The sequence below is a fragment of the Bactrocera latifrons genome, unplaced genomic scaffold (genome assembly GCF_001853355.1).
Source record: "Bactrocera latifrons isolate USDA-ARS-PBARC rearing strain unplaced genomic scaffold, ASM185335v1 scaffold_304, whole genome shotgun sequence".
NCBI lineage: Eukaryota > Metazoa > Arthropoda > Insecta > Diptera > Tephritidae > Bactrocera > Bactrocera latifrons.
The window spans coordinates 300,640-313,448 of record NW_017536675.1 but is presented as its reverse complement, the minus strand read 5'-3'; the positions used below and the strand labels follow the sequence as shown (position 1 = coordinate 313,448).

General features: G+C 35.8%; 2 protein-coding genes across 2 annotated transcripts; one reads left to right on the top strand and one right to left on the bottom strand.

Annotated features, from left to right (window-relative positions):
* The first annotated feature begins 1,501 nt into the window (after positions 1-1,501).
* Positions 1,502-4,895, top strand: LOC108970641 (ecdysone-induced protein 74EF-like). Its single transcript, XM_018936135.1, has 3 exons — positions 1,502-1,554; positions 2,154-2,323; positions 3,569-4,895. The coding sequence occupies exons 1-3, from the start codon at positions 1,502-1,504 to the stop codon at positions 4,381-4,383; spliced, it is 1,038 nt and encodes a 345-aa protein (XP_018791680.1). The 3' UTR covers positions 4,384-4,895.
* Positions 4,896-11,030: 6,135 nt separating this feature from the next.
* Positions 11,031-11,576, bottom strand: LOC108970649 (male accessory gland serine protease inhibitor-like). The gene is made up of 2 exons (XM_018936144.1): positions 11,417-11,576; positions 11,031-11,328 (listed from the first exon to the last, which is right to left on the bottom strand). Exons 1-2 carry the CDS (start codon positions 11,481-11,483, stop codon positions 11,147-11,149), a joined length of 249 nt encoding a protein of 82 aa, XP_018791689.1. The 5' UTR covers positions 11,484-11,576; the 3' UTR covers positions 11,031-11,146.
* Positions 11,577-12,809: the final 1,233 nt, after the last annotated feature.

Here is a 12,809-nt window from a genome sequence, read left to right as displayed (position 1 = left end):
TTGATGGCAGTACCTCAAAAGCACTCCGAGCGCTCTGAAAGTCGAGCGGTATTATTACTTTTGGGCCTTTTTCGAAACCTTCCAATAGCAAAGTAGGTTTCTACATTAATTCTAAGGGTATAAGGGAACAAAAAATGCAAAAAAAAAAAAAAACAAGGAAAACACTGTACTTACTTCTTCTGGTGTTAATGGAGAAATTCCTCGAAGAAAAAATGGTTATATCAGAAGCCCTTAAAGAGTTCGTGTCATTAATAAAATTGGTTATTGTTTCGTTTCTTATAAAATAAGAATCTGTTTCGCTGTCATTTCAAAATCCTGATTAGAAATTGCTTCACCGGTACTGAAACTAGAATGATAAGGTCTAATKAGGTGATTATTAAGGATGCAAATCATATTTTATATACTGGTAGACCTTTGCATTAAATTACTACTGAGGATTGTATCGCAAATTGTGGTCTCTGCTGCACTCTCCCCTTGGCTTAGGCGAATTAGGGCGCAAAGACTGGCAGACATGGACATGCTTGTTTAGTAGATACATCATTCCTATAGCCTGATTTCTTCATTTTACGATTTCGAACTCTCAAATAGTATATGTCTACACTTTCAAATATACTTTTTCAAGCCGTCTGAATATCTTCACAGGTCGCTTCTTCTTAATGCCTTATTGAGATAGGTGTTTTCCCAGTCATTTTTAATATTGAAGATATTTTGAAGCTGTTCTCAAAATAAACTCGATTGAGCTCCTGATATGCACAACACAGCGAGCCTCCGAACCCTTTSCCTTGACTCCCGGTAGAGGAATTTCCGTACATTTGCCCGTACATACTACTGCACCGTAGAGTAGAATTGGTCTTACAAAAGCTGTAAAGTAACAGTGCATGAGAGAGGGGGAGAGCCCCCAGCTTGTGCCTAGCATTTGTCTACGTACATATAAAGCATTGCTAGCTTTCCTCACTCTTTCTWTTACGTTGTGCTTCCACAGAARTTTGCTGTCTAAGACTACCCCAGGTACTTGGTGCAGTYCTTGAGAGAGAACCTCCATAGAGGAATTTTATGATTTTTTGTCCCTTTTTATTGTCGTCTGTAGGAAAGAGCGCAACAGTCATTCCGAAAAGCTCTGTTACTGAGCTATTAGTACCCTGTTCTTTCCAGGTCCTGATGACGTCAATAATGAGATTAGAGTGGAATGAGTTCCAGATTCACGGCAGGATGTGTATAAGAGACAGGTTCTTTCCAGGTCCTGATGACGTCAATAATGAGATTAGAGTGGAATGAGTTCCAGATTCACGGCAGGTCTTCGTCTAGATTATGACTAGGCGCAGTTTGAAAGTTATAGTAAATAGGCTAGGATCGTTCAGTGTTAGTTTGGAAAATATTTTTTTCTATTTAACTTCTAAGACTGATCATCCAGTTAGGAATCACACTTGAACTGCTAAGGATAAGTGATTTTGAATACATCACCAATTTGTTAAATTAACTCTATTTCCACGAGTTTATTCAAATGACTTATGGTTTGGAAACCAACGAGTTTCAGCATTCATCTCGCAAATGTGGGTGAGTCAGTGAAGAATGTAGAGATATTAGAAAGGTTTATTTTCAGTTGAAGTCTAAACCAACAACTTCAGGGTTCCAGATACTTAACTCATACATTTAAAAGTTAAATTTTTCTCTTTATACTACATAGTCGTCCTAGATAATGTCGAAATAGCGAAGTTTAGGTCTCTCMAGAGCTGGTAGTTTCACATAACACATTTTGCGTCCTTTCCAGGAATATTTATTTTCCTCTTGTTTGAATATTTTACTATTTTCCCCTTTGTAGGTCTGCTCTTCTTTCTCATTGAGCATTCTCTCATTCAAAGAGAAAGTCAAAGAGTTCTTTTTTTTAAATCATTGAAATTTCATCAATCATAACCACACTTAATTGCCTAACTTAATTGAATATCTATCAATTAAAGACTTTAATTTGTTAAACAACTCCACACTTCATAGCAATTACATTTTCAACACTTCTGATTTGACATATACTTATGTATGTGAGATTCCCCCCCCATCCAATGCAATCATAAATATTTGTATGTATGTATGAGCATACTTTTTAATCTTGTCTTCTCTCTTTCCTATGTCATTATTTTATTTTATTTTTTTCCTTTCAGCAATTGCGGCTTTCGTCCGGTGCTCAACGACAACTCCGGCAGCGTGGTCGCTKCTGGTGCTGGTGCACAACGCAACACCACCACCGCGCATCCACCAATCTTTCTGCCGCCGCATTTGGCTTCGCTGAGCTCACAGTTTACACATCAACCACTCTTTCCCGGACTAAAAGGTAAATGCGATTATTATAGTGCCTGTGTATGAATGGAAAATAATGTTGCATAAAATATTTATTWACTTAACCCACCACACCACTCATCACTCCGACATAACACCAAACACTACATCACTCYGTAGTGAACTCCAGTGAATTCTCTGCTTGCGTATTATAAATCAAAAACGCCCATCAATAAGTAAAAGCACCATGCTGGCGCTTTGCTTGAAAGCCTCTTGCTATCAAACTTATCGATTGTTGCTRTAATATAATTACATAATGATGGGTAGTGTGGTAGCTCGTCATCTCAATGCCGGCGACATAGTCCTCGCGTTGCGCTGCTGGATTTCAATCTGTTTCGCTGTCAATCAGCTCCGTCGCAATCGATGACATGCCGATACACTGTTTTCCCCTACCACTAGCTGGGCACTTCATAAAATCCATCAGCAAGGCTTAAGTATTTGTTAAGCGAGAAAGTAGTGAGTGGTCTATTAGCTTAATTGAATTTTAGATGGAAATCAKCAATTTGGCTATGATTTGGAATTTCATACTAGAAACGTAGCATTAATGCTCTGCCATTGGAGAGGAAAAGTGGCACAGCTTCAAGTAAGACTGCAGCTCGGATCMTATTTCTAATATAAGTATGTTCTTCGGACGTCGGTAACTAGCTTCTATAAACAGAATGTTTTTATAGGAGATGCCTAGCTTATTTTGTTTCATAGGCATAACCTAACCCTGCCATTGAGAGCGTCGACGGATGTCTTGTCAAAATTAGGGAACATCTCCAAGGACCATTAACGGATCTGTGGAGCAGGCGTAAAGCGTTTTYTATATTGAATCAAGGATCTCAAGATGATTCGTGTCTTAAATAACTGTATTGAAACCCGATATCACAGGGTTTCCTCTTAATTCTTAAAAGGTTTTTGTAGTGCTAGAAAATATTCCTAAATTAATTTCGAGGAATGGTGCCGAGTTTACAGTAATTGGMGGATAAAAATACGAGTCTGTTCCAGTTACTTAGACCCAACTGTCCTGGAAACGGATCTTTGTAAAGGTCATAAAGGGCATCAATTAGTATGGACCACAGGAGCATTYCCTCATCCTGGCTTWTACCAATTTTTATTAACAGCTTGTTAGGAGGAAAGAATTATAATGCCTTCCCCTTCCTTATTGAATACTTATCGAAAGAATCCGATTTATACATTTTGTCTTTCGAAAATTTTCTWCAACAACATTTAACCTATTCGTATCTTACCCTTTCAGGCGTCTCACCGTTTCCGGGTCTCTGCTCGTGCTGCTCGCTGAAACCGCCGCCGCCACCGCCTAGCGCCTCGTCGGTAGCTGCTGCCGCTGCTGCAGCCGCCGCAGCTGCTGCTGCCACTTCCAGCTCCGCGTCCGGTGTGCCCATTTCTTCTGCTGCGCCCTCCGCCAGCAGCTCACCCGACTCGCCGCCTCATGTCACTTCGGTCCTTAGCCAGTCGGCGCATAACAATCACGATGCACGTTCCAGCTCTGTAGCTGAGTTGCGTCGCAAGGCGCAAGAACACTCGGCYGCGCTGCTGCAATCACTACACGCCGCCGCCGCAGCTGGCCTGGCATTTCCGGGGCTRCATTTGCCACCGCTCTCGTTCCATCATCACTCCGCCGCTGCGTTGAGCAACGCGCACGCTGCCGCAGCCGCCGCTGTCGCAAATAATAACAACAATCACARTAATAACAATAACAATAATAATGGTGTGCGACTGAAAAGCGAGTCGGCTCAGGATATGACGGCGAGCACTATGAACGGCCTATCGGCTGCCGCAGCAGCGGCGGCGGCGGCTGCCAACAATCATCACAGCATTGCCAGTTTGACGCTGCTCGATGCGCAGAACGCGGCGTATCATCATCACCAGCAGCAACAGCAACAACAACTATCGCAGGCGGCTGCACTGCATCTGCAACAACAACAGCAGCAGCAGCAACAACTTTCGCCGCCGATAACGCCGACACACACGCCCACACTTCATCGCCAGGACACGCCGCCAAAGTGCACGAACAACGGTGCCGGTGGCGTTGCCATAACGAAAAGTGAATAATTGTAGTCAGCGGTTCCCAAATGTACTCCAAACAGCAAAWAAGTGAAATTTTAATATTATAATAAGTGAAATGATAAAAGCAATAGAGATACATATATTGGTGGAGGCTGCCGCGCAAGGTTAGATTTACTTATGTATGTATATACTTACATATATCTAATTACAATAACACTAGTAGTTAGTAGTAGCTCATAATGAAAGTAGTTTAGTGTTACTTAATTACAAGTAGTATTTAAATCGTATTTAAAATTTAATTACTTATAAGTTCGCCGCAAAATTTTTTGGAACTTTTTCGATTTTTGAATTCCAAGCAGAAACTCAAATTGTTTTCTTTCTCCCGATCACTGCTATTTWGTACCAAATAGTTTGTTATTCTCTTCTTAATAATGTTTTACTTGTTTAAACATAATTAAAGGTAGCCTTTTTAAGCTACAACTGTTGAAAGAACACTTTAGACTCTTTGAGGTTATACAGAATCGAATATTTCGAATGTAAAATTAATTCGGAGTTGAAACGATGACGCCACAAATAACATTTATTTTATTGACTAATTTATTTGATTTAATATTTTTTATATTTATTTATTTTTTTATTAATTTTATATATTTTTTTTATTTACCTTATAAGTATATGCTTATTTTTCCTCTTTCATCCTGCTAACACGTATATCATAAATAATCTACACCTATAATCTGACATTTTCGCTCCTAAATGTATGTAATACGAATTTGCATCAGTAGACTGTACTTTTCTCGCATCTAATTTACTTTCACAGATTTTTTACTTTATTTTCATAACTTCCATTTGCTTAAACAAATCTACTGCCGGTTCAATGTTGATATCTCTAAAATGTTGCAAGTATTCCAAGTTTTAATACCGCATGCCAGTCGAAGAATTTTTGATGAAGATCRAAATAATAGCTTCAACACGTTCTTCTGTTCACTGTTTCAGTCATGTTTTTAGTCCCGCCATACTTGATCTTGTCATGCACTGGTAAACTCGACTTCGAAATGATCACATTACATTACGATTGCTAACCCGCTATTAAGTGGCAAAGCTTCATYMTTKRKTRGKYRRWMRARWMWWTYYKTWYKTMTWWYTAAWYWWMMWYMWAYWTWTTTTTTTWWWWTTWWWAWKRAMYTTYMAAAAAWTTWWKKWMCMTTTTGGTCAACCACTTTTTGCSRTTTTTCCGCTAGAGACATTATTCCATCAGTGCAAAACTTTTATGGTTTCTTGGCGAAAAGGAATTTTCACAGGCTTCTCCTGAAGCCAACTTTACTCCATTAAGGGAGTTCTACATTKKCCGAATATGTGGTAGATGCATCAAAACTTCCCAGCCAAGCTCTCCCAGTTTTTGTCGACTCATCAATTGTCCTGATGGAAGCCTTTTCTGTTGATCAGTTKTGGCCGTTTTTCTCGATTGCTTGCTCCAACTCATCAGCTGTTGACATTAAAATGTAGAATCAATCATTGACTAGGCTGAAGCATTTCCTTTCCAATCCCATCAAACACTCAKCATAACCTTTCGAGCCGTCAATCCTTGCTTTTTGATTATTTGTTGCGCTTCACTAGTCGTCTCTTGTTACCATTCGCTTCGACTACCCAATATTTTGTCTATGCTAAGCTATAGAACCATTACCATCATCACGTAGGTTAGAGMTCTACTGCATATTATTTTAGTATCCACCAGTATATGGTTAATCTTTCATTAAATTATTCATTTTGGACAAAATTTCATAAAAATCCATCAGATCAACACTATATAGTTAAGTGTTGAACTTGAGATTCTTCTTTCAAATTTTAGTATTAGTATTCTTGGTATTGCCACTCGTACCTTCACTTACTTATTTTGTATAAAACGATTCCTATTTTTTTGTGATAAACCTGTTTAAATAGAACGCATCACAAAACTACTACTACTATGATAAAGGTGGAATCTTATTATGTCCATAAGAGTACAAGCATTTTATGAAAAAATGCGATAAGGAGAATCAAGTTCGGCATTTTATGAGATTTGTATTTGTATTTATAGTATCTAAATGCTATTTTTTAGTCAATACAGTTCTCTCATAGATAAATGAATCTCGGAAGCTGGAAAAGTGTTGCAACGAGCTAAATCTTCTGAAAACACTTGCTTATTTAGGGCTTGGTATTTCCAAAAAATATTTTAGTATTTGGTATAAATTTTAAGTGCGAAGTTAGATATGTAAATTTCTACCAGTATATGTTGAGGAGATCCATAAGAGCTGTTGAGAATCTTTAATGTTCCTTGAACAATTTTCATTTATAATATGATTTCTACAACTCTTCGATGGCAGCCTTATTTAAGGGATTACATGGGTTTCATGTATTTAAAAAACCGATTATTTTTATTGTCTTATCAAATTCAATAACATATCTAGCATATTGTCCTAAATTATCAWGTTGTTCAGAGTAATAGTTTAGGAGATACATTCTTGAAAAAGGCGCAATGAAGATCAGCTATAAGTTCACTTAAAACAGTAAACGTGTTTTTCCTGAAAACGAATTTTCAAAGTGCGAATGTGATTTGCAGRCAAGTTACTTATGACCTTAAGACTAGCTTGCTTAAATTAAATTTTCTGTACTACTGACAACATTTCAAAATTTTCAATTATTTTTTATTCAACATAAATTGTCAAATCGTGCTTAGCAAATAGCGTTAGATAAACTTCTTGCAGTTTGAGTAAACAGACAGTCTGAGTAAACATAGAAAACCCATCAAAGTCATAAAAAGAGGTTTTAACAAGCTCCTGAAAAGATTATACTGTTATTCGTTTTATAAAACATCAAACTTTTAATGAAATTTGCTTTAAAGTGCTATTAATTCTATCTTTTTCCTTTCAAGTTTTATTATTTTTTATTATAATGATATATTGCACAAGATCTATTTTCTAGAATCTATAAGCGAAACAAGCAAACAATGCTGCTGCATTATTTTTTTTAAATTTTTTGTTACGTTAATCTATCTTTATTTTGCCATATTTTATTAAACAATAGCACACCTCAGCTTTATAACGAACAATACTTTTACTTTTAGTAATTTTGTTTTTGTGTTAACAAGTGGCGTCAATAGAAAACACAATAAGAAAACAGCAATCACTTAGTGGAAAGTAATCACTTGCTTTAGAATCAGAACACGATTCTYAACACACGGACAATGAGGCGCATGCAAATGAATGACATTATTATTACACAGCATTGTACTCTAGTAAAGCGGAAAAAGGCAAAAAAATAATGAGAAAAAATATAGAAAATTAAAAAACATAAAGAAAATATAAAAGTAAACAGTTAGCGTTTAGTAAAGTGCAGCGTTACACTTACATAATTAAATATATTATATAATAAACAAATAAATATACAATAGTGAGTAATAATAATAAAATACTTGAATATTAGTATATACAATAGAAAAAAGTTTAAGCAGTTGCAAACAAAAATACACGAAGTTGTAAAAAATATAATTATTCCATATTTTCCAGTAACTCTAGTGAGTTAGCATACTAATTTGCTCACAACAATGAAACATTAAACAAACAATGAGGAGTAGAACACCATATTATTAAGTTATACGAGTAATAAACACGGAATATTAATAACAGAATTAGGCAATTAAAATCAATATTGCATAATAAACAGTAATACGAAAAAAAAAAATTTAAAAAAAGACTAAACAAAAAATAAGAAAAGCAAACAAAAATAAAATTCAAAGCTTATCAGCGCTTCAAACAACGCGATAACAACTAAAAAAACAATAACAAACATATGTAAATAAGCAAGCAAACACACAAATAAAATACAATTATAGTTATATATGATTATTTAAGCTTAACAATAAATAAATAAGTGAGTAAAGTAAATAAATATTGAGCGTGTAAGCAAATATAGCCTTCGAACTAAATATTCAGCATAGCATAGGCATCCCATAGACATACATAGGTACATATGTATTTCCGAATGTAAGGAACACATGCACAAAAAAGTGTCTCTTATACACATCTAGATGTGTATAAGAGACAGATATGAATGTAAGGAACAGATGAACAAAAAAGCGTCTCATATGCAGTTGTGTGTACAAGTGTTATGCATATTATGTACATAAGTCCATATACATATATATAATATTATTGAAAACGGCAAAATAAATTCTAATGACAAGTTGAAATATAGTGAAAGTGGCGTTTTATTTAATTTTTAAACAAAAATAAGTTTTTGAAGTAAATAAATTTAATATAAATCATTCAATAATCTTACCAAAGCAAGTAGTTATTAAAATAAAATAATACAAAAAAATCTTGAAAAAGTTTAGTTATAATATGTTAACTCGGTTCTTTAGGCATTTACTTCGCACTGCTGATGAATTTTTATGAAGAGCATGTTTCCCTGGTTGAAAGGCATTATGTTGCATAAAGCTTAAATGATTATATGGCTTTCCTCGGGTAAAAAAAGCCTTTTTTCAGCAATTTCTTCTCATATAAAACACTTATGTCCAAGTCATTAAGAATTTTATCTCAAAGATCTGTCTAAAATTTCGTAAATATCGGTTGAGTAGTTCTCGAGAAAACTTGCCAACCAACCAACTACAAAAACACAGTTTCGAGAAAAACGCGTTTAAAGACGGCGCCTTTAGCCTAGCTAGCTTAGCGTACAAGTTCTCAGGTATCTCCGAAACTATTACTCAGATCAACTTGAAAATTTAGGACAATATTTTTGAGGTGTTGTAGAATTAAATAAGATAATAAAAAATTAGATGTTTTGAAACCCCGCGAACCCATGTAACGCCTTAAAAGTCTTGTCCACGACACGGTGGATAACGTAGAACATTTTGCTATTTCCCATGATCTTCTGAAGATATCTTGTCAAATAAAARGGATTTCGTACAAAGTTTTGGTAGATCATTTTCTAAAATACCTAYTTCTTATTAGTCCAACATAGGTATGCGAGTTCTCAGACAGAACATACCCAAAAAAATAAGGTGACATTTGAATGTAAACTGCGCGCGTTGAAGGATTTGAAAAATTATTTTTTTTTTAGGTTGGTCGTACTGTCAGTCACATTTATGTCAAATTTCATGTCAAAATACTCATTAGTGTTTGAGATACGTGTCGTTTTGTGAGCTACTAAAAGTGAGTTTTTCGTTTTTAGCGATGTTGAAATTTGTTGAGCAACGAATTTGCATTAATTGATCACTTTGCCAAAATCTCAACCCATATCGTTCCGCAACCACCCTATTCAACTGATCTGGCGCCGTGCGACTTCTGGCTGTTCACGAAGCACACCGTTTTTTATACGATAGAGGAGATGCAASCCGCAGCGAAGACGGAACTGAAGGCCAACCCGGAAAGTGACTACAACCAGTGTTTCGAAGATTGGAAAATCCGTTGACTTAAGTGCATTGCAAAGGGAGGSGATTACTTTGAAGGGGATGAAATCGATTTGGAAGAATAAATAAAGAATTTTCAAAATAAATACAACGTCATCTTATTTTTTACTTAATTTTTTGGGCACCAGATTGATAACTGGAAATTGGTTGGCTAGTTTTCGCATATGGAGACATACAGACAGACGGACATGGTTAGGTTTACTTAGTTGTACCGTTGATCATTTACTGATCATTGAAACATACTTTAAAGAGTATCCGCGTCTTGTATGCGATATCACAGAAGCAACCTTAAGATGCCATCTTTAGAAAATGGAARAAGTGGATTGGGAAAAATGTAGAGAATGCCCGAAGGATGATGAATCCGGAAACTCATTGTGCCTAATACTGGCTAATGCGCCTCCCTTTTAAACCCATCAAAGGGTCTTTGAAGTTCATGTTCAGAATGACGAGTACATTTAATTCCCTAATATGCATGTGTACACCCTGTCTCTTATACACATCTAGATGTGTATAAGAGACAGGGCTCATCAAAGGGTCTTTGAAGTTCATGTTCAGAATGACGAGTACATTTAATTCCCTAATATGCATGTGTACACCCATTCAGCCGTCCTTCCTTCCGTTCATTTGTTCAATCTACCGATAAATATTTAGATATGTAGCATGCTTCTCGATCCTTTGACGACACACAAAACGGCCCATTCTTATCTCCGAAGTTTATATCACATACTACTTTCATTACATCCTCTTAATCTGAATGAAAATAAGATACTCAGTTCCAACCTAACAGAACTTTTAATACCTTCGGCTTCGGTCTATATCTTCCCTGAAACACGCCTCCATGCATAAATAAATACTAAATTGGAACCAGCGAGAACTTCGCTCAATATTTCCTTTTTTGTATTCAAAGTATAATTGCCTTCATGAATTTTCCACASCAAAGCATCACTAAGTTAAYAGTAAGTCAGGAAAGTATTTTCTGWGTTTTARCTGTTGTTGTAACGGCATAAAATGTTCCCTTAACTWTATATATAAATATTGGAGAAAGCTGTAGAACCGGTTGTCGTGAGAACATCAATAAGTATCAATAACGTTCCATACCACCATACCACAACCAACTCTCACTCTCTCTCCGCTCTCTATCCACTTCACTAAACAATGGAAAACCTCGCGTAAATTACCCACTGCTCGTGAATATAAAGATCAACTTCAGTCAATTATTTTAGATTTTTACAAAATCAATTCCATATTTTTCTTGAAATATTTTTTGCTACTTTTATTTTCSAAATTTTAATTATATCACATTACAGTCAGACCCTACAATTGTGTCCCACAATAAGACACGCACACTTTTCCTCGTCCCATTTATTCCTTGCACTTTTGCTCGCAAGCTTCCTGCGTGGGGAAACGATTGTCRTTGCCACCACAACCGCCATAAACGTAGCTCAARCAGTTGTTGTTGGCCGCATCGAAGGTCCACGAGGGCACATAAGCGGCACACTTGATCAATCCATTGCCATCGGCCGAGTGCTCCTGACCACAGATGGCTGAAGGAATGGCAAGAAAGTTAAATTTTAGTGTTTTACAACGCTCTGACTTCCCATCTAGCTGAGGGTTAACGTAGAGCACACTTACGATCCTTAAGCGCCAGCGCGCAGCCGATCACTGCAAAAGCAGCCAAAATCACTGCGAAGAAGTTCATTTTGCTGCTTTTCTTTGTCTGTAGATGTCTTAAGCACAATTTAATTCGTTAACTCTTAAACTTGTTGTCTTCAAGCTTCACTTCGAACTGAATTTATATCGTTAATGTGCGACCCTTGAAGTACTCCAAACTAACAATGTATGCTCTGTCATTATCTGCTYTCTATAATGTTGTTTGTACATATATGTATGTATATCTATTTGTACTTGTACTAGGGTTTTTGGGTGTGTTCATGTGAAATTTTAAGTCAATATGCACATGTGTATGTACGTGCGTATGTGAATTTAAGCGTGTTTAATAAAAGTATTCACTTATAAGCGATGTAAATACAATTCAGATTTTGTTGTTGCTTTTTCGCATTGACAAAACTCATTAACGGATTTCACGTATATACCGGGATGCGCATACATACATACTTACATGTATAGGTGATCATATGAAGTCAAAYGTTTGGGTTATTTCGCACAGAATAAACTCTACATACTCATTTACAAAAATTATACATACACACATATAAGTATATGTAAATAGCACTGCAAAATATTTTTGAACCATAGATTTCATTCTGTATTAACATTGTGTTTATGATGAGCGAAAAAATATTAATTTGGCGAAAGTTTACTCTTCGTCCAGAAAAACCCCGTTGTACTTTCGTACCTCACTGATTCGTAGATAATATTGATACATATGARACATTTAATATTACTTATTTATACTAGAATTACAACTATTAGAAGTCATCGAAGTTCGAGTTGACACATTTCCGTTTGATTCTCTCTCCGCTTGCTAGCCAACCGCTCGTTAACGGTGCATTTATAGAYTTGATGTCATGTAAAAATATATAGAAACATCTTATCAGTGGTCTCTGATATCACACATATCTGTATATTCATAGAGGTCCATATACTATGTTAAGGTCTAGTAAAAAGAAATCCATTATTTTTGCTTTAAATTTAAAATTTTATTTGGCATAGTTAGAACTATGCGATTTAGGGTAAATATACACCATTTTGATTCTTGATCGATAACTTGTTGCCATTTTGAAGGTAATTATATAATGCTACTTTCATACAAACAACTAAGATACTCGATTTTTTAAAGCTTCTCTTGAAGTGAACTTTTCACTAAAAAAAAGCCATGGAAAGGAACTAGTAGTAATCATTTGGCCTCAGGTCACAACTATAAGATGGATGGAAAAAGAATATCAAAAAGAAAGAGAGTCACTATCGATGTGTAAGGCTTACATTATCCCGATGRAAATCAATTCCTCTCCTATTGACCAAAACTGACCGCTTTTTTGCGATTGTTTCCTTTAGACGTTCAAAT